Source organism: Corvus brachyrhynchos, unplaced genomic scaffold (assembly GCF_000691975.1).
Source record: "Corvus brachyrhynchos isolate BGI_N302 unplaced genomic scaffold, ASM69197v1 scaffold146, whole genome shotgun sequence".
Classification (NCBI taxonomy): domain Eukaryota; kingdom Metazoa; phylum Chordata; class Aves; order Passeriformes; family Corvidae; genus Corvus; species Corvus brachyrhynchos.
In genome coordinates this window covers 957727-985601 of record NW_008238960.1, presented here as the reverse complement: position 1 = coordinate 985601, position 27875 = coordinate 957727, and the positions used below count along the sequence as shown (strand labels likewise).

Below are 27875 nucleotides of genomic sequence, written 5' to 3'. Positions count from 1 at the left end.
CATTTTGAAAAAAGTTATTTATTTTCACTGCTTTAATCTCTCTACTGTAGTGTTAGCACTTAACATAAGCATCCACTCTTCTACTGTCCTATTTACAATCCATTGAAATGTATACTCTACAAATACAATACATATTTTCAGAAATGTAAGGGAAATGCACATTTTGGTAAGGTTTAAAAAAGTGACACTCATCTGTACAGGATCTTCAAATCATCCAAAAAGTAAAATTTACAAGGCAGTATCCACACAGCTATGTAAGGGCAGGTGCTACAGTGACAAAGCAGCAAACTTGCTAATACAATAAAATACTGAAAATTAAAGTGTTTTGGGGCACCAGATATTACACTTAGTACCACTGAAGTTGTAAATTTAGTAATACCCATATTTCTAGAAACACGAAACTACAAACCTGGAGAACATTCTGAAAAATATTAAACATTATATACACATGAGGTAAATGTACCTTGGTCTTTTAAGAGGTAATTTGAGTTTAAAGCAACCGATATGGTGAAGGGGTTTTTTTGTTTGTTTGTTTTTTAAACAAAATGATTAACACCTTGCAATCATTTCAATGGCACAATATAAACAAGGAACTAACTAAAAGGTGAATTTCATGGCAGTCACACTCAGAGCCATTACTGAAAAAATAAAATAGCCTCTTACTTCATTTGACACCTTCATGTCCCCATATAGTCAATCCCAACGTCTTTACCTATATACAAAGTCTTTCTTAGGACTACAAGCAGAACCATTGGAGGGTGACAGTGTGTCATACTTGGAAAGTCTGCTTGAGAAACATCCCAGAATTCCAGCTTTTAAGGTTGGAAGGTCCCTGAAGAATTCCAGCATTTCAAAAATGACATTTCAGGCTTTTCAGCATCAGACCATTTCCAGTGCTCCTTGTTCTCCATGTCCATATCCATCTGGTCACAAGTCTGTAAACCAAACTGAGGCTTCAATGCTACTAAAATGTAAAGTTGATTAAATCCACAAAAATTAAGTGAATGTATAATGTATGTAATATTTACAATAAACATTTGCATCAGTATTAATCAGAAACTGTTTTGGTATATACTTGAAATGATACAAAATTAATATTTTGAATGCTAAAATATTTTGGTCCCCCTGGATTTCCAAGAGCAGATCTGGTGATATTACAATCTTAATTTAAAAAATACTTATGTGTACCTGTGTCCATATATATAAGATATGATCTTACACAGGTAACATTTAAAGTTACATAATATATACAGACACAGCCTTTGTAAAAGGTGTTCAGTTCATATAATGGAAAAGAAGAACAAAGCTTGAAGTTGTGGTGTCAGAACTGAGGATACATATAGCTCTATTCAGAATTTTCCTGTTCTGCAGCCCAATAAGAATGATAAGGTTGTTCTAAAACACTATTCCTTATGTCATACACTGTATCAAGCATCCTTCTGTGTTCTGCTTTTGCAAGCTTCTATTACAGAGCTAAGTTTTGAACAAAATAAGAACAGTTGCTAGCAATTCAGGAGAATGAAGATTTGCAGGTGGTTGAGACAATATAACACATTTATATTGTTGACAGAATCATCTGTGTGCCATGATGCTGTTCATCTGCCGTACATCCTCTTTAAAATGCAACAGAACTGTTCCTTATATTTTAGGAAATTAAATGTTATGCTGATAAGGTTTTGTGGGTGCTAAAAAAGCCACTAAAAATTATTTGATGAATTATACTGCAAGCTCTCCTGTTACCATCAAAATTACTATGGACAGCTGAGGCGCTCCAGTAGCCTGATAGTTCTGAAGTAGGAGCTGTACCATTTGTATCTATGATAGGACCCCAGGACACCTATGAAAATTTGAAATGTAACAAAGTTACAAAATAAAAAATTAAATTGCTAACTTGGAAGCCTTTGAAATTAGCTTGGAAATCCTGACCTATTTTCATGATGACCCATTTTCTTCAAGTATCTCTACAGATACACAGAACTTGCTAGAGAGGCTGCCAAGTAGGTAGGCTTGGGAGTTACATTATATTCAAACATTTTTTTTGAACAGTCATAATTGAAAAACTCTGTGGTGCACAACTGTCCAAGTGCATAAAGGCATAGCTTACTTCAAATACCTACATGAAGTATTTTTTAGTCCAGCTTTCATTGACAGAGGCCTGAAGCACATAAGCCTGACTTGTCAGATAATGCTAAACAAACATAAGCATGACAGCTGTACCTATGTTTAAGCCTAAGCGGTTTCTAAGAGCTTCTCTTATTTTTCCCTTTTCTCCTGGATACTGTCTTCCAGTATGAATAAACTCATCCATTTTGTGGTTGAAAAAAGCATTTCATTATTTGCAGTTCAACCTCCAAGGATCTGTAATTCTGACATCATTTAAACCTATCTCCAAGCAAGCAGTAAGAATGTGGAACAAAAATTAAGTGTTAAGGCTTTTCTTGGGTAAGGCTTGCATCACCTATGTAGCCTCCTCTTCCTGGGCCCCATTCCTCCTCCTGCTTTAGCTGCCACACATCACAGGCCACGGAACAGAACCTCGATTGTGCTGCTGCCAGCAACCACCCTGCCACTGCCACTATCTTGGTGAGAAACTCTCAGTGGGTTCTATGCTGAGGGATGAAAAGGAAGCTAAGCTAAAGGTTGGCATGTGTGTTGCGTAATGGGATGGGTATTGATGTGTTCTGGAGAGTGGCAGGTTAGGCATATTAATTACCAGGCATATTTACAAACTGAAATACTACTGTTTTGGACGTTAAAGAAACCAAAGATCAACCAGACTCTCCCTAAAATTGCAATTAAAAAATATCCTGGTAACAGCAGGTCTTTGTTGTACATTTGGGCAGGAAGTAATTCGATTTCCAAACAAGTTTGTGAAAATCTTATGATACCCTTAAAAACTCAGGGAAATCTTGACTAAAGCCATGCATATTCTTCTGCGTTCTTATGACAACACAAGCCACCATAAGCTTTGTTCTTCTAACTATGAAGAGGATTGCTAGAATCCCCTGGCATTTGTATCCAAAGACCTGCAGCTCACCACCTTCTCTAGCTCACCACTTTGTGTATGAGGCACACACAACATACATGCACATAAAATTTATAAGCAGCTTTGACTTTTCTAGTACAAAAGCCCAAATAACCTTTCTATAATTATGGGTGCGCTTAATCCTTGTGTAATTGCAAATATTGTTCTTTGAGCCTTAAGACCCAGGAGAACTGCACAGAAAATGTGCTTTTCATACTTATTTAATGAAGCAAAATCTCCCTTAACATTTTACTCTTTCTACTTTTCTGAAGTAGATAGGTACTTCAAGCATTTTAGAAGTACCACTTGATAAAAAAATTTTCTATGTAATTATGACTCATAACTTGGCAATTACAAAATATGACAGTGAATTTACTAGCTTACACTATTTAAAACTCCTACAGTGGTTTCAATAGTCAGATTTTGGTAAAATTAAGATATTCCATGAATTATGTACTCACTGTTGCAATGAGTGAGAGTTAGATCTTAGCTAGGCAAAGGAACAATTTTCAACTTGAAACCAAAAGTACCATAGGCTTTGTACGTCCCTACTAATTTGCATTAAAAGACTCAAAAGTGGCACTTACTGGTGTAATACAATCTATTTTGAAGGCAATGTAATGTTCTGAAAAAGTGGAAAAAGCCCAGGAATTATGTATAAAGTATAGTTGCATAAGTTATGTTCCCACAACTGAATGAGGTCAATTTGTAAGTCAAGGTAAGAGTCCAAAAGATACACTACCTTAATAGCTAGCAAGGTATATACTCCAATAGTACATTCACAATCTGAATCAAGGAATCGAGACAGTGGTTCAGAATAGTCAATGTACCGGGCAGGAATAAAGTTGCTTTAAGAGCCATCAATGCACTGTAGAACAATATACTGAACCAGTTTCATTTTAGAAGTGACCTCCTACTTTTAGCACAGTTCACTAGCAAAGACCAGCTATCAACTTCCCAAATAAAAAATTATAGATTAATGAAACTAGAGTACATGATGTTTTGTAAGTAACCTGGAAAAGAGGTTCATAGTGCACAGAAAGACCCAACACAACTGTTTAGCACATCCACAAAAATCCTAATAAGCGACGTTCCTATGAAGTACTAAAAGGCAGCAATATCCTTCTGTTCCCCCAGTGAGGTAGAACAATTAACCTTCTTAAAACGTCACTCTGGTGCAGATAGGGATTTTTACAGTGTTCTTCGGTAGCAAATCCAGGATTACATCTTTATCCCCTCCTGTTGACTAAGTTGTGATAATGTTTTCTTAATGCGCAAAGCTGTCAGCCGAGCGGCTCCGTTGGCGTACCAGCATTCCCGCATAATTTTTGCCATCACTCGTAATGCCTGGGAAGGAAACACAAGTCATTATATGCACTGCTGTTCCAGTGTAGCCCATGTAACTGCTGCTCTGTCTTAGCCTCTTCAGGCATTTCTGAAGTCCACTACTAGTACTACAGCTGCATGGGACAGTATGCTGTTTAAAAAAAAAAAAATTCTTACTTTATTTACAGAAAAGTAAAACTCTCTAAACACTGTAGAGCAAACCTGATATTTTTCACTAGACTTTTGGCCCATGAAAAAAAATATTTTAATGAAATATTAGTAGCTTGTCTGTACCTGTTTTCTGAATTTTCACATCAGACAAAAATACACTATTTTTTATTGTACCTGCAGCTAAGGAGTTATTTCAATGCACAGCAATTAAGTTTATGAGCTGTCTTCCTCAAATTGAAACTCTGTAAGGATTCTAAAAAGTTATGGAGTCTTTTTATCCTTCAAGCATCCATTCTTTGAAATCTGAATGCTTCTATGTGTTATTTGTAACAAAGCAAATAACAAATATGGCAGATGAAATAAAGTAACAGCTCTACATTCTAAAATACCATGAAAGCTGTATTACATTAGTCATTTAAATCCCAATAACTTCCCGTCTCACAGTTTGTTGGTGCATTCATCACCTTTCTCTCCTTCCTGTGCACCCTTGCCCAACTCTTATCTCAGCTGTGCATTCATTCCACACATGCCACAGCCCAGGTTCCCTCCTCTGTCCAAAGCACCTCATTCCTATCAGTGCCTCCCTGCTCCTGTAGCCCACTGCAGCTGTTCCCCCAAGCTGTGAGTCAGAACGCACTGCAGGTAGCCCTCGCTGGGCTTCCAGAGCAATGCTATACAATATTCTCTCTGACCAGTTCGGGTCAGCTGTCCCGCCTCTGCTCCCTCATGCTCTTGTCCACTGCCAGCCTAGGTGAGAAACAGAGAATGCTTGAAGCTGTGCAAGCACCGTTCAGCAACAGCTAAACCATCAGTGTGCTATCAGACTATTTTGGTCACAAAACCAAAACACAGCATCGTGCAGCCTACTATGAAGGACACTGACTCAATGCCAGACAGACACCGTATAATTTATTTGCAATGATGCTTCCTGCATAATGTAGTTCAGACTAGATCTAATTTATATTAGCATCACCTATGCTTCACAGGAAAGGATCCTAGAATCCTCCATGCAGAGTTAGCTATTGACTTCTATGAAATTACATTTAATATACATAATATACTAATGTATAACCAAGGAACAATGCTTTTAATAAAGCCATAATGATTAGAATGAAATTAATTAAGTTCTCCTAGAAGCAGCTCTTCTCCCTTCAACAATAAGCATTTTAAGCCACTGACATCACTAAAAGCTCTAGTGTCCATTAAAGCAGCTTTAGCAAGGTTAGTTAATACCTCACAGCTCTGCCATCTGTTTGGAATATTGGGCCTTAACTTCTGTTCGCAGACAACTTTCCTCATTTCTTCAACAGAAGGGTCTGAAGGAACGAGGTCATAGTACGGCAACTGGTAATCTTCATGGATTCCTGTAATAGGTTGAAAATAGCTTAATTTTAGCTAACACCAGATGACATATTCTTCATTTTTTACTGTGTTCATTATCAGTACTCTACCAGGTTTTGGTTTTCATTTTTAAAAATTACATCACAACGACTGAGAAATAAATAAACAAAAATCCTTAACCATACCTTAGGAGTGTTTACATTACCCTTTAAGGATCCAAAATTTATAAAAATTGGAAGAGAGATAAGCTACATCAAGTCTTTCATATGCTATACTAAAAGCACGCTTCTTCAGAGCACATGGTTTATAACAGTATGCTTCATTTGAAATAAGGTACAGATGTTATCTGAACACATTATAGCTAGGTCTAGTGGCATTTGCCCCTTGCTCACAAGACTATTAAACTTTACCCCTTTTTCCCCTCTATGTAAATGTTTAGAGAAAAAATTAACACAGAAAAGAATATTTCCTATTTTCTTCAACAAGTATGGTTCGTCAGTCTAGAAAGAGGTTGAATAGACCAGTTATCATTTACAGGATTAACAATTAGAAAGTCCGAGATATACTGGCTATTACTTTGCACTGTTTTTTGAGCAAACTGTTTTCAGAACCTGAAAAAGTTTAAGTTACTTCTAATTCCTTAATATGACCCATTTTGTAAAGTTGCCACGTACCGCCAATTGAACACCGCCGAGCTATTTCCCAAAACACTAATCCCATTGCATAGATGTCTGCTCGTTTGAATGACTCGAAATGTTTCATATTTATCGAATCATCTAGAACTTCAGGAGCCATGTACCTGTTTGCAATTAAAAAAAGAAAAAAACCAGATTTAATTTCATAAACACTTAAGAGTAGAAAAAGTTCAGCACTAGTGATCAGCTCAAATCCAAAATAATGTGTTTTTGTGGAAAAGGAGATAAAGGAAAAACTGCTTCATTAAGGTTATCCAATCAGAGACCATTCAATGTAAAGGGATAAGTAAACTGAGAGGAACAAGCAAAGAAGTAGGGGGAATAAGTAAAATGTGAAACAATAAACAAGTAGAGCCATAAACCTGATAGACAAGGGACAACTGAGACAGCGACAAAGACCGAAAGTCTCCAGTTCCTAACTGATAGGCTATTAAGAAACTCCAGGCATAGCTTTGTAGAGGTGCAGTCTGGATGTTGTGACTTCTAGTAAGTGGGAAACAAGAGGAACACAAAGATTGAGGATATTCAAGGAAGGCCTGTGCAGCTATGCAATGCTTATCAAGGAACATTTAGGAGAAAGGGAACAGACGTGCAGCAACAGAAAAGGGTAGCAAAAGGGCCAGTTGCATAAGAGGTTGTCAGTCTGCACATGCTCACCAATGTATCCTATTTTATTAAATTCTAACTACTCTGTGCATCTCACTCTCAAGCCCACGCGCACGCATTCTCTAGGAACTGTATGTCTGCAACTGGAGGCAGGCATGGGTCCATTCAGGTCTAGCAACTGGAGCAGCAAAGGGATGAAGCTGAAACTAGAGAGAAGGAGGGGCTCAACATCATTAGCTGGAAGGGCAACTACAGATCCTAGGAGCACATCTGTAGGTGAAAAGAGCACATATCTGGAGCTACTGTGGGGGGACCAGTGTGCATGAATTCTGGGCCAGCAACTGTAGTCTGACAGAAGGTGAAGGTGCCAGCAACTAGAGCAAATGAGTAGGTCTACTTCAGCTACTGAAATAAGACCATGTATCACAGGCTTCATGGTCACAGCTTACATATACATGTGTGTACCTACATGGTACACAGCTTACCAGCTACAGGGGAGAAAGGGGATGAGAAAAACAGAATAAGGGTCTCTCAGCACCAGCAACTGGAGTGGGAGTCACAGGCTGTAAGGTCTGTGTGGCTGGGTGCCAGTTGCTGGGCTGGGCCAGAAGGTTTGCATTTCCCCAACCCTGCACAGCTGGTGTGCGGGGCTGTAATTCACTAGCAACCTTCAAGCTGGTCTAGCCAGCACCCAGGCAGCCCAGGCAGGGATACTTGCCAGGGCAAGAGCCCATGCTGGTATTTGAGGGAACCATGCACAGAGGCATGCGTACATCTGCTGTTTGCTGCTGTGCAAACAGCTGGGGAGTATGAGATTCATGGAACACAGGACAGAGCATTAGACACAGCAAGCCTTGGATGGATGGTTGAGGGGCTTATAAACATGCATGGAGTTGTGAGGCTGCAGAAGGGAGTACATACTTTCACTAATGAAGTTCAAGCCTGATAGCTGAAGAGAAGGAAGGAGACTTGGCTGTCTATACTTATGTTTTATGCAAGTTCTGACAGTGTTTTATGCGGGTGTTGAAGACAGCACACGGTGCATAGCAATCTATATAATCAGCCGTCAGTACAGTGTGTGTCTGTGTATGACTGGTTGGATCTCAAGGAAGAAAGCAGCAGCCACATCCATGGGCTTCAGAAGAGCAAAACCCGAGCCCTTTGGGACATACCAGCTGGGCTCCAGAGGTCAGACAAGAGGAAGCCCCAGCTCCTGTAATCTGACAAATTATAGCAGCCACTTAAAACATCCCTAACTCGACTAGAGCAGGAATAGATGTGAAGTGCTGGTTAAGAAACCAGCAATGTTAAAAATTTCTTGAGAACAAAGTCTCACTACCATTGTGGTACCTGATTCTTCATCACACAGTCTGCAAGTCTCACCCTAAACCATGCCAGTCATTATTTTTAGTAGTAAATCCTATTTGGATTGCAAATTAACAACTGTGCTCACCGATTTAGTTAACCCACATTTCCTGCAAGAAGAAAAATCTGTAACAAACTTTCCGCTAAGAAATAAGGCCTGAAAACTGATCATGGCATCCAAGTGGTTGTTACCTTGTTTAGTTAATAAGTCTGATGTGGGAACATCAAGCAAAATAGAAGTGTGGACCTTACTGCAAGAGCTATTGACAGCAGCACCCCCACTGGCTGTTGGAAAGAATGAATGGTATTTGCTGCATCAAGTCAACATCAGTTGTAGCACTGCTCTCTCATTCTGGTAGGGTTCTGGCAGCTAAATCCAGTATATGATGTTTAGCAGAGTTCAGTGTGTTTCTCCGCATCACTGCCCCAGCAGTCTCAAGCTGACATATCAATGAAGCAGGCCAACAGTGGCAATGTTGACTGGTAAAAAAGCAACGTGCAGATTGCTGGAGATGAATACAGTGCCAGGCAATAGCTCTACCTCTGGAACAGCCACAGAAGCCTAGGCACGATTTCATTTAATCGATATCACAGTAGGACTTTCTTTTCCAGTACCAGGGATGGTAGGCAGAATACAAGACACACTACTTAAAAGAAATTTCAGGACTATCACACCTTTCAGAGCTCCCTCAGTACTACTGTGTCTTACAGAAATTACATAGATACAAGGAAGCAAGATAAGTACTATCAAGATAAGTAAAAAAATGCAACCAATAGCTGCATTTGTTCTGAACTACCCAGAACTTCAACAAGGTTTGCTGAGATGAGAGTTCTCCTAAGGCATACAAATTACTCACACGTAATAAACACAGCACAAACAGAGGACAACTGTCTGAAGTTGAGTGTAAGCTTTACTTTGACAGTATTTATTGAATGGAAGTGGAGTATTAAGTATTGTTGCAATCTTTGACATGGACCAGGCTCAAATCATTCTGGTCCATCCATATAAAAAATGTTTTAATCAAGAATGCAAGATTGTGGTGAATGTCTTAATGCTCTCCAAGGATTTTGCATTACTGGACACTCATGCTACTTCATGAGCTTGACACAGTAAGTGATTATCTTGGAGCCTAGCAGAGAGAATAGTTGATCTATCTTAAGATGACACAGGGATGAAAAGAGTGATGGACCTCAAAAAACAACAAACCAAAAACACCAACCATGGTGCAAGATGTCAGCCAGAAACATGTAAACAAGCAGTAAAGGAGATTGTCTTGGCTTCTGTGAATCATCCAAAGAATGATTCACTTTTAACAGGAAAGACCATAAGAGGCCTGAATGTGGCAAAAATTCCCCCCCACAGTGTGACTTCCATTGGCAAATTGACCTCTTACCATGATCCTCCATCAATGCATTTAGATTGGCTTCGGCTTCCATGATACAGAATGACTGCTCAGAAGGCCTGAGAGATTATTGCTGGAACAAGAGAGGCAAAAGGCAAGGAGGTCGTGTAGTGAGGTCAGCAGATCAGCCACTTCATGGCTGTTAAACAAAAGGGAGAGAAGCAGGCATCTCCTTGTCAGCTTATGCGTTGGAAATGCATTGCTTGGTAGAAACAGTATCTTAGGTTCTGGAGAGAGCAACTCTATTACACAAACTCTGACCTTCTGAGCAAGGTCTGCAGCTCAATATCATCCAAGAACAAAAGGATAAGTCTACAAAGAAGTGTACCAAGTATGTTGAGCATGGTTTTGCCAAACTTTGGGTGCCTGCTGACCTCTTTCTCCCATCTCTTTTAGTCCAAAAGTTCAGTATTAGTAGTCTAAATTTCTTGTACAACATATACGGAGCTTGGTGTCATCAAACAGACCCATACACAACATGTTGTGTGGCATCTCCCTTCATCAAGCCTATACTCTACCAGGTAGAGTTTTCCCCATATTTTGTTTAGGTAAACTTCAGAGAAGCACCTATGGCAAGAATTTGCTGCCAAACTTCTTTTAAAACACAACCTATTTGAACTATCAAAAGTAACAGCTGGGCCACACTTCTAAAAATAAATAGAAAGAGAATGAGGGTTTTTTTACTTGCCTCAGGGAGTGAGAGAGGGATTCTATTTCCTTCTCAGTTTAAAGCTCATGTTCCCTGCTTTATGTTGCAGGCTGAGCTGTGAAAGCACACAGTTCACACCCTCTGGTAAAGCTAAGCCTCTGAACAGAAAAGAAATAAAGTCAGAAAATTCAGTCAGAAAGAGGGATCATCAGTTTGACTCAACACCTTGATCACTCACACAAGAGTAAGTTTGCTTGCTCCCTAGACATACATTTTTACAACCATCATTAGAAAAATATAGACTTTTTCAAATCTCCCTGAACTTGTACACGGATTTTCCATGTGCAGAAGAGGTACCTGCAGTGGCAATCAATGGGAGTTAAAACTGTCATTGAAGAGGTAAGACTTGAACTGTACTATGAAAAATTAATCAGAGGTGCAGAGTTACTTACCTAAGAATGCACAAGAGGGAGAAGAAGGGTCTAAGCCTTTTACAAGAATGTGCAATTTTCAGAGGGGTAGAAATGACTAATGTCTTTAAAAGGGGAAACAGATTTAGCACTCCTGCTGCCCACTGCAGCAAGCAAGAGTTGCTACAGCTTTACCCTTGTGAAGAAGCATAAGGCAGATGAATAAGGAATTTAATAATGCCTGTGCAAGAAAAGATCTGGTAAGTGGGATCTGCAAACACAGCTGAAAGGATGCTTTCTCCAATGACTAGACTAAAGAAAGTAACTGGTTTGTACATTGTTTTTCTTTGCACGTAGGTGTAGTAAAATTCAAAAATCACACGTGGCATGCGCCCTGCCCCCAGCTAAATTTGCAACGACAAATTCCCAAGAAAGCCTGCTGTTTACTGGAGACTTTGAGAAGGAATAATACCCAGTACCTTATAGTCTAGGAGTAGTTCAGAAAATAAATCTTATCTGACCATTTGTGTAGTATTTTTAAAATTGGCAAAGGGCTAGTACAGCACAGCTTTAGAACAAAGTAACTTCAGCGATATGTGTCAGTAAAACAAATTTTCAGTACATGTTCTAAAAGCTTTGGTTAACTGAGCCTTAAAATAATGTTTAGGGGTTTTTTTCTTTCCAAAAAGACACAGCTCAAGGGGAATCCTAATTCACTGTAAAACCGCGATCTACCCCCACCCCACAGTATCGCTTACTAAAGGAATATCTAAAAAAATTTTTGATATATAAACTGGAGACTGGACAACATCAACACAATTTTCTCCAACACTGCTAAGCCATATAGGCTTGGCTCTCACATGCTTCTCCATGAGCAGTGTCCAAACTCCAGTTTGACACAGCACTGAACCTACAGGCATCAGAAGAATGAAAAGTTGCCCACATCCAAAATGGTTGCTGAGGTTCACTGTTAGTGCTACTATCTTTGTATGCTGTATAGCTGCATGGATTACTAAGGGAAATTTATTTATAACTTCCAGTTATTATTGCCTGAAGGCTCACCAATGATAAATTACTGACAGTAAGTTTTATTGCACTTTTGCTGAGTTAAACAGCTCTGAATTCTTCTGAGGGCAAGAAAAACCTGTATTTCCAAATTCAGAAAAAGCTTTTAAGAGAGACTATATTGACTCATCCACTTAAGATTCTTTTTATGCATTAGATGACGAAGATGACTGTTTTAAGTTCTTGCATTTCTCTCAAAAATGTGATTCCAAGAAAGCTCGCGTCCACAACTCTGCACCTTGTGTGTTCTACCACACAGGCTTCACATTGAAAAACACAGCATTTTACTGTCACTATCAATATCCTGTCTTACTTTCCTGACTGGGCTGCAAGTAACATTTCCACGCAACACATGGCAAGAAGAAGAAAGAAAGAGCACTGAAGACTCTAAATAATCATCAGGCATGAAGTCTCTTAATTGTTCTAACACATACTTGTGCCCTACAATACTTAGCAAGTTTTCAACATTTTACACATGCCAACATTCAACGTGCTTTTTAAGCGCCTGCCATCTAACTGAAATACCAGCTGGCAAGGAAGTGCCTAAGAACTCTATCTGCCATTACATTTTCCTGCTGCTTATATTTCTATCAACACAAATTTATATGGGACCAGAAAAACCAAAGCATTTTATTATAAAAGTTGCCTGGCACGTCACATAAATGATTTTACCTTTTTGTTCCCACTCTGTGGTTTGGAGCAATGTCAATTGTGTCTGTAGCTGAATCATGCCTAACTGCCAATCCCAGATCTGCAATGCAGCATGTTCCATTCTTTTTCACCAATATATTTTTTGATTTTAAATCTCTGTGAGCAATTGCTGGTTTGCCTGTAAGGGAAAAAAATAAAAGTAACATATCTGAAAAAAAAAACCCCTCCAAACCAACTTGCTTTTGTTCTAAGCCTGGTGCAAAATTTTGTTTGAAGTTACAGAATTCCTTCCAGTTCTGACAATTTATATGCAGCAGGGTACCTTCTGAAATCATTCATTGTAGATTGTCTGGCTGTTTAGGAAAGTGCATTTCATGTTTACTACATTACACCACTCTATTGCTCCTTTCCCTCTTCCCGCCAGTATTTATTGCGCAAACATCCTACTCAAACCTTGTCTCAACTCAAAGTTAAGAAGATGCTACCTGCACCCTTACTTCGTGCCTTTTAACAGGTGTTTTGTAGGAAGGATTGTTACATCACAATACCAGAGAAAGGAAGGCAAAAAGCCTGTCAAATTAAGCGGTTCTATTAACTCAGAAATCATCACGTGGTAGAACAAGCTACTTATGTGTCATTAAAAAAAACCTAAAAATCCAACCACATGACAAGTGGAATAATTGTAAGATTACCTTGTGTGCCAACAATTTCCATGTGCAGATGAGCAAGACCACTGGCAGTGGACAAAGCTAATTTTATCATTCCTTCCACCGTTACTGTATACCTGTTCAGGTAATCAAAGAGTGATCCATGCTCATGATAGTCTGACACTAACCACAGCTGAGTCCATGTACCATTGTCTGCAAAATAAAACTGGCATGAATACCACACATACACACACAAAGCATAAATAAACAATATATTCCACTTTTATACAATGCTTATGAAGTACAAATTATGTTCTGCAAGTAACCTCTGTAAATTAGACTCTTACATCTTTACTTCTATCCCTGTAACATTTAAATGCCTCTGCAAGGGCTGGTAATACCATGGGAGACTTTCTGAAAAGCCTAGTGAGTAATCTTTTATTTAAACTAAAACACAAACCATAGAAAACTGATGTCACTATAATTCTGAGGTGAATATTCAGGGTGCAGTATTCAGGGTATTAGCCAGGCCTTGCCTTTCCCTAAGTTTTCTGCTGGAGAGGGGGCACAGGGAACAGTGCTGAATGAACGATACAAAATTTATCCTGTCACTAGCACTGTACCACAATACTGTCCGGGTTAACCATAAAAAAAAAAAAAAAAAGTGTTTCAAGCTTTACTTCCTGACTCCTTCAGTCTTCCCATAACCTATCTGCACTCAGCCTGGGAGACAATTTCCACAGTGGATTTTTCCTCCTGGAGTAGAAGCTTACAAGCAGCAATCAGACACAAAGTTAAATCCCACCTCTTATGACCTCTAAATTGCTGGCCAAAATTGACGTTTCCAGGAGGCACAAGGGTAAAGAAAGGAAAAAACACTGAGGAAATCAGTTTGCTGTATGACTTTTGACTGAGCTATGACAAACAAGACAGGCCACAATACATCTGTAGATATTCCAAGGCATACAAATGACATGTAAGAGCTTAATTGTTCACATTGTTAAAGCAGTGGACACAAAATACCTTTAAGTTTAAGCCACACAAAGAAGACTATCAAAGGAATTCAAATCAAGAGGGAAGCAAAAGTATTTTTTACCTTCGAAGTAGAAATATACCCAGGAAAGAACAATCCTGCCACCAAATAGGTTTTCTAATTTTGTGTTATAAAAGCAATTCTCCTGTGGCAGACTTGGAAAGTATTTTTATAGCCAGCTACTTTTAAAGAAGACTCTTTCATCTCTTTAGAAGAGTAGTTATCCCATAAAAGATATCAGTTGGACTCCTACCCTGAATTATATAGCCCCTACTCTCTCAGAACAAGTGAGAACACAGCACAAGTTAAAAAGATGTCTCATTATGTGATAGTCTCTAAAGATTGCTCAAGAATTAAATATGAAGAACATGAAAAAGGGAAGAAAGTTCAGAACTTACTCCTATCATAAACATACTAAAAATTTTTTACTTTCCAAAGAACAGACTTGTCCAGAAGAGCCAGAAGCACAAAACACCTGCTCTACAGATTGACAGAAACTACCTTTATAGAAACACTTGTGCTTATCTTTAACTAAACACTTTGGTGGGGGGGGAGGGAAAACTTGCAAGCCTCCCTTCTATTTGAATGTTTCTAAGGAAGTCAGTGATGCCATTAAAAAATAATCTAAAAATAAAATAAACCCCAAAATTAAAAAGCTTCCAAATACTTCAGAGTAGGAAGAAGACTAATCTACATTCAAACAATTCCATAATGGAAAGAGAACTCTGGCTTGCTACATTTACAGAACAGTCTCAACTAAGTTGATTAAACAGGCAAAAAAGTCCCAAACCAACCAAAGAAAAAAACCAAAACAACAAAAAACCAAAACAAACAAAAACAAACAATCCCCCAAACAAACCAACCTAACAAAAAAATGCGCCATAAAAATGCACCATAAAACCAAACAAAAACAAAAAACCCAGACCAAAACAAAAACAAGCAAAAAACCAAAAAAACAACTCAGTCACATACTCCAACCTGTAAAAGACCTGTAAAAAGCTACTACTGCTGCAGGGAGAGTCTTTTATGTCCACAGAAGGGACACCTAAGTTTTGTTTTTTTAAAAAGGAATAAGGAAATTAAACATTTTTTTCTAAAATATCTTCAGTTTTCTAGTTAGAACTGCTGCATCTCTTGCTACTTTGCAATATCCAAGCACAAACTCACAGAACTCAGCATAGTATTACATGTGACTTTTTCCAAAGTGAATTATGGTCTCTGAAGAGTCAATCCAACAGTATTGGCTTCACTAAACCAGTCTTGCAGAACCATTAGAAACAGGTATGAGTTCACAGGCACAGAAAAGACACTCTTAAATACACATAGTCAAAGAGCTCCAAAGAGCTGCAAAAGTTCTAAGTAAACTAATCTTATCACTTTAGAATATTTTCTTCACTCATTTTTATTCTACTGCTTCATCAGTTATGACCCTACATTGCTTGAAATAATCCTCTCCCGGGCACTAACACCATACACACTCATTGCTTGGTCCTGTACTTGATTTCTTCTCCTGTTTCTTAGGAGTGAGATACCTCAGCAGGTGTCTATACTAGACACCTAGCTGTAAGGAGGGAAATTAAACTAATTAGTCTACCAGACCTATTGTGTTTAAACAGCTCTGTAAAAGATGTCAGCTTCTGAAGAATTGATTTGATTCAAGCTTTCACAGGTTTGATTCAAGACTATGGTGCCTTTGCATAAAGATCCTCCACTCTTAATGCTACGTTCCCTCCCAAGAGGGGAATATGCTGCTGATTACAGACCCTTCTATTCAGTTTTATCTTATTTATTACCAGCAAGTTTTAATATTCAAGCTTTACCTTCCATCCAAAGAAGAAATATAAGCTGGGCTTACCATCCACTCTGAGAAGAACAATGATTCTTTTGTACTATATGCTGTATTTGTGGCCCTTCCACCAGATTTTAAGAAGGGACAGTACTACATCCAAACCTACATGAATAATAGTAATTACAGACAAGCTGAAATGCAGCAATAGGTCCAGTGTCCAGCTATCAGAATGGACCTATGTTTTCCTTGCCTTGCTGTATTTGACAAGCTATACATTTGTTTAGCACTCTAAGCAGAACATGTTACGATAAACTTAAGTCTTCTTATTCTGTTGACAGTAGTTAATTATTACCAAGTAATAATTAACCTGACCCTGAGTATTTTTGGCTGCACAGTAAACAGCATCTGCCATGAAGCTTTCAATCACAGGATTTGCATTATCCTGTAGGAAAAAGTAATTACACTCAATAGTAATTACATACAGCAGCCCAGCTTTCCATGATAAGGTAATCTAAATTAGTTTTCATACACACAATGATCAAGAACCTCAAACAATTTCAGAATGTTAAAAAAAATTACAAAAAATTTACATGTGTTATTGGAAATATATTTAAGAGATTAATTATGTTTATTTCACCTATTTCAAGAGGCCTGAAAGTATTTTATACTGTCAAAATCACTCAGAAGTAAAAGGTTTTCCTTTTTTGACTTAAAAAAAAAAATTGAAATTCTGAGTAAAGAAGCTTTCAGATTTGTTGTCAGGAGACTGATCACAGTTTGGGAAAAACATTAGTGACATTCAAGCAAGATCTGTCTTGGTAGAGCTGATTCTTGAGGAAAGGAATATACAATTGCTATATCAAATATATAATCAAGTTTCAAATAAAATTCAATTGAGTGAAATTACTTGTGAAAAATGTTGGGTTTTTTTTCACATCAGCACTAGAAAAACAAAAATGTTTTCTGTGGTGTCATGTAGTAAATGTTTCAAAACAGATTTAGCCTTTTTTGGCATGCAGATAACATAACATTATAAAAAAACAGCAGGAAGAAGCAGTGAAAAGATCAGATTCAGATGGGATCTACAACTAGAAATCTCTTAGATATTTAGGGAGATGGCAGTTTTGTCAGTGACTGGAGCATGACTGGTGTCTCGTTAGCAAAACAGCTCGACTCTATCACATTGACACAATCATCTGATTAAATGATGAAAAGCACTTGAGCTGTGCAGATTCCTTCTTCTCAGGCTAAAGCCAGAGCTTCAAAAAGAATAAATGGCTGAAATATTACTTCTTAAGAGGCAGGAATTCTGCTCATTTCTTTGCAGCATATTGTTTAACGTCACTCTTGGGGATCTACTTACCATGAAAGGTATTCTGACGGAACCAATCATCTAGGGAAGCGCACCTTTCAGTTAAGGGGAAGGAATGGAGAAGTCATGGTATTTTAGTGCATAAAGTTATCTGGAAGTGTGCAGTGCAAGACTTCACCTTATTGAATTTGCCTACAGGCAGTTATAATTATAGCCAGCTAATGCAGAGAAACCTTTAGTACTGTAAACCAAGGTTGCTGACACTACTCTTTTGCTACTAGAATAGTAGAGATAAGTAGTCCCTGATACACTTTACCTTCAAGTATCTGGGTTAGAAAGAACAAAACAAACTGTGTGTTTAGATGGTTCAAAACAAGACACATGGCCCTGAAAGAAACTTCCCTGACCTAGCAGTATTTGGAAGTTAGCACATACTTTGTCACTATGCAAAGAGCTACCCAGAACACAAAAGTGCTTGTCAGCCAGATCACAACTGCAGTTAAAATCGTTCATCACTTCTCAGCCCTCCAGGTGCCATAACTGCAGCACCTCTTTCCCAGTAGATTACAAGGTGGAAAGCAGATAGATTGGATCAGCTCCTATAGCTTTCTGAACATGATACAGTTCTGGGGAAGTAGAAAAGAAGAACGTGCCATTAAGGCACATGAACTAAACAGCATAGCAGAAAAAGGAGTGAAGACAGCAGTTCAGTCACAAACCCTAATCTAAACACACACCCTCCTACCCAAAGGAACCCCTTCCGCCAATTTTACACTAAATGGCCAGCCAGATGCTCCTCAGCAGTTGTGAAAAACTGCAGTTGCAGTAAGAGCAAAGACCTAATTCAGCAGCAAGAACTGCAGCACGCCTTGGTTCTACAGCTCTTGTACTAGTCCTTTTCCAGTTTTAAAATTACTAGTACTCCTATATCTCTGCAGTCATCTTTGCAATACCTCAGACACACAGATTCTTGCAGTCTAATGACTTTGTGCATTCCAGCTAGGCTGTAGTAACTCCTGAATGCATTCAAAAGTCAGCCCTATGGAGAAATAGATACAAATCCTCCACAGATATTATTGCTGTGAATGAATACATAATCTTGCACCTGGCACCACACAAACATTTATCAGTTAGCACCAGCATCTACAATAAAAGACTATTCATAGGTGTTCTTAAGCCATTGGTCTCTAAAGCCTGTGGTGAAACAACTGCTCCTTTCAGAGTACCATGATAGCGTACCTGCTAAACTGGGAGAACTACCCCCCTAATGGTCCCTTTTGTTCTCCTGTTTAATGGGATACAGGTAGCCTGAAGTATTCTAAATAAGAATTGAAGTATTAACCTCCTTCAATATTCAGGACTGAATTCTTAGCCCAGAGAGCGAATGGTGTGTACAGATTTTCTCACTGAGAGAATGCAGAGGGTTATACTATGAATCAATTCTGTATTGATGGGTTAAAAATAACAGTACAGATTTCTACTTCTGCTCAGACAGCAATACTATGTTAGAGAACATAGTCAAGAATAGTGGCATTTTCAAAACACATTTTTATCTATTTTTCAAAAACCAGACACCAATTAGTTCTCAATAAAGTAGAAGAGCCTTGCCCTGAAAGCCTAAAACCTCAAATAATGCCATGACCTATCAGTTAAGGATTTCTTCTTTGTATGTAAAGCATATTAACAGAAAAACCAGAAAAAAATTCATATCACATTATATTTTGTTACAAGGAAACTATAGATGACCAAGTCAAATGCTATAGCACCTGCAACACAAACCAGCAATTAAGAAATTATTTTAAAAACCCACCCAATTCCTCATACCTCCTCTGCACAGTAGTTAAGTGTATTTTTGGGACAAACTACCAGGAGGTTTCAGGCAAAATGAGACACTGGTATACTTAACCAGAGATGAATTTTGTTAAAAGTTACAACTAAGCTATTGCAATATATCCTTTATGCTTTTAAGCAAGAAATAGAAGCTAAAGCTTCTGCAGAGATGGCTCTTCATTTATGGCTTTAATGCAGCTGATCTAATTTTAAACCCAGGCTCCAGATACTCCCTTAGGCCAGCCAAAGAAAACTCAAGCTCTTGCAGGTGCTAGTAATATCAAATACAGTTTTAGGCATGGAAATAAGACAGTTTCTAATGGTAAGCATAATAAGCTGCAGGAAAAAGCTGCCTGGTATGGTGTTGATCTGCAAGGTCTTGGAGAATAACAAGTTGCACAAACATCTGTTAGGAGCAAGTTAACTGTAGACAACCCTTTCCTGGAGAAGTGTTCTGCACAATCTCTTGGATTCAGTTCCAATTTTACAGATTTATATAGATACAGAAGCTTGAAATTAATCTAATGGTAATTAAAAAGAACTTTATTTACACATGTACTTGAACCTCACTAAAACCATTCCGGAATTTCCCACAAAACTGAGAGCCCTTTAAAAATACAGCGCGTGTGTGAATCATTGACTCCTCCCTAATGTGACAGAATTTTCTGTAAACGCTTTCTTCACAAATATGTCAAAGGCCATTTGTGGTAAAACGTGCAATTTCAGACGACAATAACTCAAAAAAACCAGCATCTTAACATCTTAGCTCCCCTTAATGAAAGAAATCCAAAACTTGTTTTGGTTTTGTCAGATGCTCGCATCTTTAATTGAACTGCAGGAAAATCCAAGAAACTTTAATCTGACTGAAATCACAACAAATCAAGTTGAAAAAATGGTTCCTCTTAGTGGATAATTAAAGGCTTATCAGGAGAGTTTCAGGAAGCAGGTATAGTTTTTTACTACTAGGAACATATAATTAATTCCATTTTTCCAATTTATTTTCTAACTGGACTGCTAAAAGAATAACTTTTCATACCTCAGCCTTAAGAATAAATCTTCTACCTCCTACTTTGTATCTGGACAAGAGGATTAGACATGATCTCTTTCAGTCCCACACATCTATATTATTGGGCTATGAGGTAATGACAGGTACCAGTATTCAGCAGATATGTGGGCTCACAGGATAAGGCAACTCCATTTTGATACCAAAGCATTTTAAACAAATTTAAACAAAGCATGTTCTTCAGGAAAAAAAAGACAATGTACTTTTTCCTTCATTAAACCCATGAAAAGTGTGCCAAACCCTGAACCACTCCAGTTAAAACAATTTTTTGCTACTCTTAAGTCCTCACAACTGTTTTTCCCCTTCATGTACTGTCTCTTCTGACCAGGTGCAGAATCAGCAAAATTACTTCATAGTGTCACCAACCTTTGTTGTCTGCAGCTATAAATCCAAGAATGTTTTCATGGCGTAGCATAACTGTCTGATAAATTTCTGCTTCTCGAAACCATGAGCGTTCCTCTCTTGAAGAGAAGATCTTCACAGCAACTTCTTCTCCTCTCCACTTCCCTCGCCAGACTTCTCCAAAGCGACCCTTACCAATGCTTTCTTGAAGTACTATAGTTCTTGCAATTGTTCTTTGCACAAGTAAAGGTAAACCTAAAAAGAAGATTTTACGTTAACCTTAAATATCACTCTAGAGAATTAGCACTTATCCCCCCAAATACTGAATATGAGATTCTATTTCTGTTTGGGTATTCGTCTTAGAATGCGCCTACTCTCTAAGATTTTAACTTCTTGTTGAGAACTGCTGGCAAGCACATAGGCAAGATTCTGCCTTCACCCTTAAAGAGCCAGCATAACAAGTACTCAAGGATATGCCACAAACTACCTCTACAGTAGTTAAAAGCACAACACACACTTCCTTTCAGTTAACAATGTTCACTTGCTGATCCATAAAATCCTATTTAAATGAAAAAAAGAAGCAATGATGAGGCAGTCAGGACCAGGTTTAGGGGGGTTTTTGGTTGCTTGTTTGTTTGGGGTTTGGTTGTTGGGTTTTTTTCTTTATTTTTGGAAAAAAAGATCTGCCCTTAGCAAAGCAGTTTAAGAGCACTTTTGCTACTGATTAATTTACTAGATTAATCACTAGATAGTCCATTTCTACGTTAAAGTTAAACCACACTTATCAGCAACACCGACTGCTGAAAATCCACACTCATACCAAGTGTGCTGATAGCTTCTTAGTAACCCCGAGTCACTGTAAAATAGGAAAACATCCTTGTAATGCAAGCTTCCCATTTTACAGGCCATTCTTGTTCACCTCACTGTAATTATAATTGAGAAAAATGTTTACATTCATGAAGGTTTTACACCTTTAAAACACTTACATGCTTTCAACACAGAGCACCTCCTAATACACTTCAGTAATTTTATACAAGCAGCACTGGCATCCCTCAAACAGGCTGGGGTTTTGTTTATTTTCAATCTTTCCTGTTGTAACTGCAGGGCTTCTCATTGGATTCCACACTGATACTACACTGCAGGATGAGACCATCAGCCAGGTTATCTGCTTACAATAAGCTCTTTTGGTATAGGATTATTTCACTTAAACCAAACATTTTACAAAGCAATCTATTACTCTATAACCATTGTTCCAGTAGCTGATAGAACACCTGCATTTCCTTATATTATAGAAAATAAATCCCATTAATAGCTCAAATAACTAATTCTTGTCCACCTCTGGACATTCTTCGCTAACAACAGCACTAGAAGGACATCTGATCTGGTTGGCAGCGTTGCCATGCTCATGTCTCAGTCTGAGAAGAGGAAATTAAAACACTGCAGTGTTCAGAAGAGCTCCTCAAAAATGCTAGCCTTACAGGAATTTTCTGCATGGTCTATGCTGACAACATACCTACATGAAGACAAGAAGGAAAAAAAAAATGTACACCATACCAGCAATTTAATCATTGTCAGGTGCTGTAATAATTTCTCCTGAGAAAGTTAAAACTTCTGCTGTAATAGTCCTCAGGGGAATTGTGCTGCATGCCCAAACTATAGAGGCTCTGCCATGAAGCCTAACCTGCATTCTTTATGGACAGACTTCTGAAATGCAGAAGAGGCCAGATTAGAACAACCACAGGACCAAACTCAACCCTGAAAAGGTAAAATTTGACTTCATTGGTGAGAGAGTTTCTTCCTTAGAATTTATGCACTACTGTAAAATCTATAGGCAAATGCGAAATACATTTTGTGTATTTTGTGTACCTGAAATGGGTGATAGGCCATACAGTTGTATGAGAATACTGTTTGTACATTCTCACTTTCAGATCCACTGCTCTCAACTTGCTGCACTTTCTATAGATCTCTCTCCTTGTTTAAAATATATGTCCAAGGATATCAACTAACTGCTACACATATACTAAGCTCTAAACCTTCTAGACAGAAAGCATTTCAATTTCATATTACAAACTCCCATTCATCACATTAAGATGCCACTGTAGGATAAAAACCCTACTGTGATCTATCCACTTACTCCAATATTTATATTTACAATATTTACAAGATTCAACTTGCTTCTGTTTGTCTGAAACCGACCTTTCTCTTACTACTGCTGCACCCAGAAGATTGGAATCCATACTTATCTTGCATTCACAGCAATTCATTACTTTCTGTTGCAACTGAGCAATTTCCTCATTTTGCTATAGAAGAAACACAGCCCTGTGTCACCGGGAACTTGAGCAACTGCTGTACTGTAAACCAAACTGCCTGAAAAGCATCTCACAGGAGACAGCTACAGCCTCAGCCTTTCACAAACACATTGGGCACAGCTGTACTCCAAGTTCTTGGCTACACCTTCTTTTAACTGTGCATGAAGAAAGATGACAGCCATTTTGCCGATCAGGAGAATAAGAAAATTTGAGCCCATATTAAATTCAGCAGCAGCTCAGTGTTTAACACCTTGTATTTAGCCATGGTCATCCGATTTATTCCTGAAACCTTCATCATTGTTTTCATATACCATAAAGTATCCTCAAGCCTTCTTAAAGTCTAACATAAGAAGAAAGTTCATTTTTTCTTCCATATCTTAAGCATACTCTGATTAGTTTAGTGACTTTCCAACGCATAAGGAGTTTGTAACTAAAACGGGTAATTCAGGAATTAAGTTCTAGAGCAACAAAAGCAGCTGCTAAAATTTTGTTCTTGTTCACAAGTCTCTGCCCAGACTACTTCCTCTGATGAGTAATAAAAAAAAAAAATTCCATGAATTGCAATGAAAAATCTCATTCCCTTCAAGCTTGTATGAATTGCAAAATAGCTTTTAAGGAGCTTTACATTCACTTCAATTGATTCAACTTTGCATTGATTTCTGTGACCCTTTGGATTTCTAAATAGCTTAAGTTCCTGCTGGAAGTCGCCTACCAATACAATCCAAAGCTTCTCCCCCATTGTAGGCAATTCTTCCTACACCCTTGTAACTAAGTGACTTCGTCATTTGTGAGTTAAGACAGTAACAGATGGGCGTCCCCATCTGTCTATACAATATGTAGTTGATATTTAGAGATTTGCATCATGATCTGAAAATCATTCTCAGCTCCAAGAGACTTTGAAATCCTTCTCTTAGAAGCTGTAGCTTCACCAGAAGGATCTATTTTAGATGTTTCATTAATTCCTTTCATGGAGTATCTCCTTGTTTCAGGTCTTGTTCGTCATGGAACAACATAGCAACACTAACGTAAGTCAAGACCGAGTAATTAATAGCAGCTTACTACTCACCATTGCAGTAAGTGAATCCTACTCCCTTTTGGTCTGAATAGGAAGCTCATTTTTAGAGTTTTGATTATTTCTCTGTTTTATACAGTTCTCACCAGAGAATACTGAATTAACAAAATTGGTAGAATCCTTTCTATTTTACTATGAGCTCTACTGGTCCCTCAGCATGAGTTTAAGAGCAGAACATGGCCTTTGGGTCACCAAACTAAACACTTCCTTAGCTGTGCCTCTTGGGTCTGGATTATTTTGCCTGTGCTGTACATTTCCATTGTGTTTTTGCAACCTCTCGTCCCAACACCATCCCTTTAACACAGTTCCATTTCTGACAGGGTTAAGCACTGTTTTAACTCACAGCTCTTGACTTTTCTCCCTTTGGAGACCCTTTTCTGTACCCCCAGCTTATTCCAGAAAGGTACAGTCTTCTCAACTTTAAATGTGCCATACCCAAAGTCTGGAATAAAATACATACTTCAATGAGATTCAAATGCTGCAGGCATACTTCAGAACACACAAAAATTATCAATTCAGGTGCTAGGGCACTGTAAATTTGTATAGTCATTGACTGACTAATTTTGAGACAAAGTGACACAAGTCATTGCAAATACACTGCCAACAGTACAGAAAGTAAGTACCTGAAGCATCTCCTATTTCACTCTCATAATCCAAGTGAAGTAGAGAACACTAAATAAGGCTAATACTTGTCTTACAAACAGCTCAACAACATGGAACTCACTGCAGCTGAAGCTAAAAGATCCCTTTTAAGGAAACATTCAGGCTTGTTTTACAGCCTTTCAAGCATAAAAGGAAATTAGTGAAGAGGCTTCCTTAGGGATAAGCCAAATTCAACCATATCTGTTGGTTTTGTTCCTTGGATGCACTCACCAGTCGCCAGTGTTCAAATACCATAGGTACTGTAGGTCAGGTGCTCTGGGAGTGTAGACAAGCCTAAGTGCTCTGAATTCAGTTGTGAAAGTTTAGCAATTCCCTAGCATGCTCCTCTTACTTAAAGAGTAATTTGCAAATAGCCAAGGGAAGAGTCAGTAGTTTCTAGCCATTTGCTCCAGGGGAAGAATCATAAGTTTCTTCTAACTTGGATTCTCTGCTTTTCAAGAGCTTATTTTGAAGGAGTACTTCCAGAGTTTTCAGACATAAAGAGAGGTTCAGAAGCACCACATGTAGAAGGCCAGAAGAAAAATGAAAGAATATTCCTGATAATGAATGAAAAGACCATTTGACAACTAAGTTTGAATTTTTATTAGAATTTTTTCAGCCTTCCTTAGGAAAAGTCTAGATCTGCAGACATTAAGTAGAGAGTTTTACACTTCTAATAGTGTAACAATCATATATAGCAAATCTTTACACATTCCAAGATACTTAAATCTCTGACTCCTCCATATTATCTATATCTCTGACTTCTGCATACCCCTCCTAAAAACAAACATAACTGGAGGCCTAAGTCCAGAATGTGCATTTATCAAGCTCTAGCCCAATATATTGGAAGTTCTATTAATCACTTTCATTATTTGACTTAGTTACTCCTGTTAGTAAATGAGAAAATTGAGATAAACACAAATTACTAAAACTCCAGTTCTAACCGGAGAACAACTTACCCTTATGAGGATCAAATCTTATTTGGACACACAAAAGCTTTCTCACCTGAAACCTACACACCCTAGTGCAAGCTCACCTTCTTTAGGGAGGATATGACTAAATATGAATTTTTGATCTAGATTTTAATCATGTTCGGCAAGTTACATTAATTTCATTTGACAAAGCAATAGACTCTAAACAGTTTTACCAGTTACTGCCCTTGGGAAAGAAACACAACCTAGATGCTTGGGTTTTGTTGTTTTAATTTTTTCCAGTTCTGGGAAAATAAAGGATTCAGCAGTTGACAATCTAACACCAGTATTTCTTTGCAGAAAGTGTTCTGAAAGGGCATGGATGTTTCAACACACGTTTGCAAGGTATAGGAATAATTTTCAGTATTAAATTATTTAAACTTTTTATATAGTAGAAGGCTGGTAAAAAATTTGATGTCTCTCTCCTTAACATGGACCAGAGATCAATTAATTTATGTAATGATTTACCTAGCACATCATCGCCTAACACCTATTAAACTACATTTTTATGACACAGACCACCATAATCCTACAAGCAGTTAATGGTGAGAGTTACAATAGCAGTGACTGTATGCAGTGAACAGACCAATGCCTCATCTTTCCAAAGCAACACCTCTTCAAGTCAGAATTAAAACAAAAAAGCATGAAATCAAGAGATAGACATTCATCAGACCTGGTCTGCATACTGCGTCCATTCTATACACAGAAATGGCTATTTGCAACTGAAAAATATCTTCTGTAAGGAAAGAACTGGCTGAAATATTAACTCAGACCTCAGAATATTTTCATACACCAATAGCTACATCTATAAATTAAGCTTCAATTTAAAGCTAAAAAATACCCTTGACAAAATTATCTAAAAACCACAGAAGATGGTAGTTTAGATAGGCTGCACAGAACAAAAAGGTAAATGACAGCCTTATAGGACACAAAACATTTACAATAGATGACTGTGATATTCCCTGCATTATATAATTTATATATATCAGGCTACTCTGAGAAGGATAAGGAATGGCAGCAACAATTCAGTGTTTCTTTTATTTCACTTATTTCCATACATTGAATCTTCACTGATGTTGGCTGAATGTACATGGAAGTTGCTTTTCTAGTATTTTCTCCAGTTAATTATAAGTTTAAGTAGATTTGACAATATTAAAAAAAAATAATATCTTACAAGGCTCTTAAGCACTGAGTAATTACTACTAGAAGCATCACATTACCTGACCCAGAGCCTGAAGTTGTCATATCATAAATTAAATCCTTTAAAGTAGTTCCTTCTGATATAAAGGGACGATCCAATGAAGGGTCTTCTTCACTTGGCACACGATGATGAATTACAGTACGATTATGACAAAGATATAGAATCAACATCAGTGAAATGCAGACAAAGCAGACAGGTCCAGCAATAACAGCAGCCAGTTCCACAGGTCCTAGGTTAGAAGCTGGTTTTCCTGGAGTAGGGCCTGAGAGTTAAAATAAAAGAAAATGGTAAACCCATTCATTTCCTTTTACACTATCAAACTTCCAGTATCCTACAGCGATATTCAAATTGTTTCAATGTATTTGTTAAAACTTTTGCACAGTAACTTTTTCAAGAATCAACGTAACTACTACAAAGGACAAAAGTACTTACTTACACTTTTCATTTAAGTCTTCAAAACTGTCCCTAACATCCCTATCCAGAAGATTACAACTCTTGTTCTAATATAATGAAATTGTCTTTGCAGAATCTAAGGTGTACTTTAGGCCTTCAAATTTACCTACAACTTCCACTCTTACAGAATTTTGTTTGAAATAAAAAAAACCCAAAAACCAAAAAACCAACAAAATCAATCAATCAAACAAAAAAAGCAAAAATCCCAACCCCCCTCACCTGGTGTTGGAATTGGAAGTTCTACTTTATTGCAGAGAGGTGTGTTACAGCAATGAGACACAGTATGGACTCCATCTCTGGTGGAGGGGGAACAAACAAACGGCCTGTCTCGAGGAATCAGATCAATTTCTGCTATACACATGCTATTGCGCATTATTTTGTCTGCAGTTCGTGTTACTGAGGCAAAACATACTCCATCTGTCACACACGTAAAGTTGTCTTTTGTACATAGCTGGCAGTAACACTCCAATTCTATATTGAGAAAAAAACATTAATGTCAGTATT

At 37.9% G+C, this 27875-nt stretch overlaps 1 protein-coding gene across 1 annotated transcript; it reads right to left on the bottom strand.

Moving 5' to 3' along the window:
• On the bottom strand, positions 1-27875 carry TGFBR1 (transforming growth factor beta receptor 1). Its single transcript, XM_008637114.2, has 8 exons — positions 27591-27875; positions 26938-27180; positions 20748-20978; positions 13400-13567; positions 12729-12885; positions 6538-6662; positions 5756-5886; positions 1-4372 (listed from the first exon to the last, which is right to left on the bottom strand). The coding sequence occupies exons 1-8, from the start codon at positions 27742-27744 to the stop codon at positions 4247-4249; spliced, it is 1335 nt and encodes a 444-aa protein (XP_008635336.1). The 5' UTR covers positions 27745-27875; the 3' UTR covers positions 1-4246.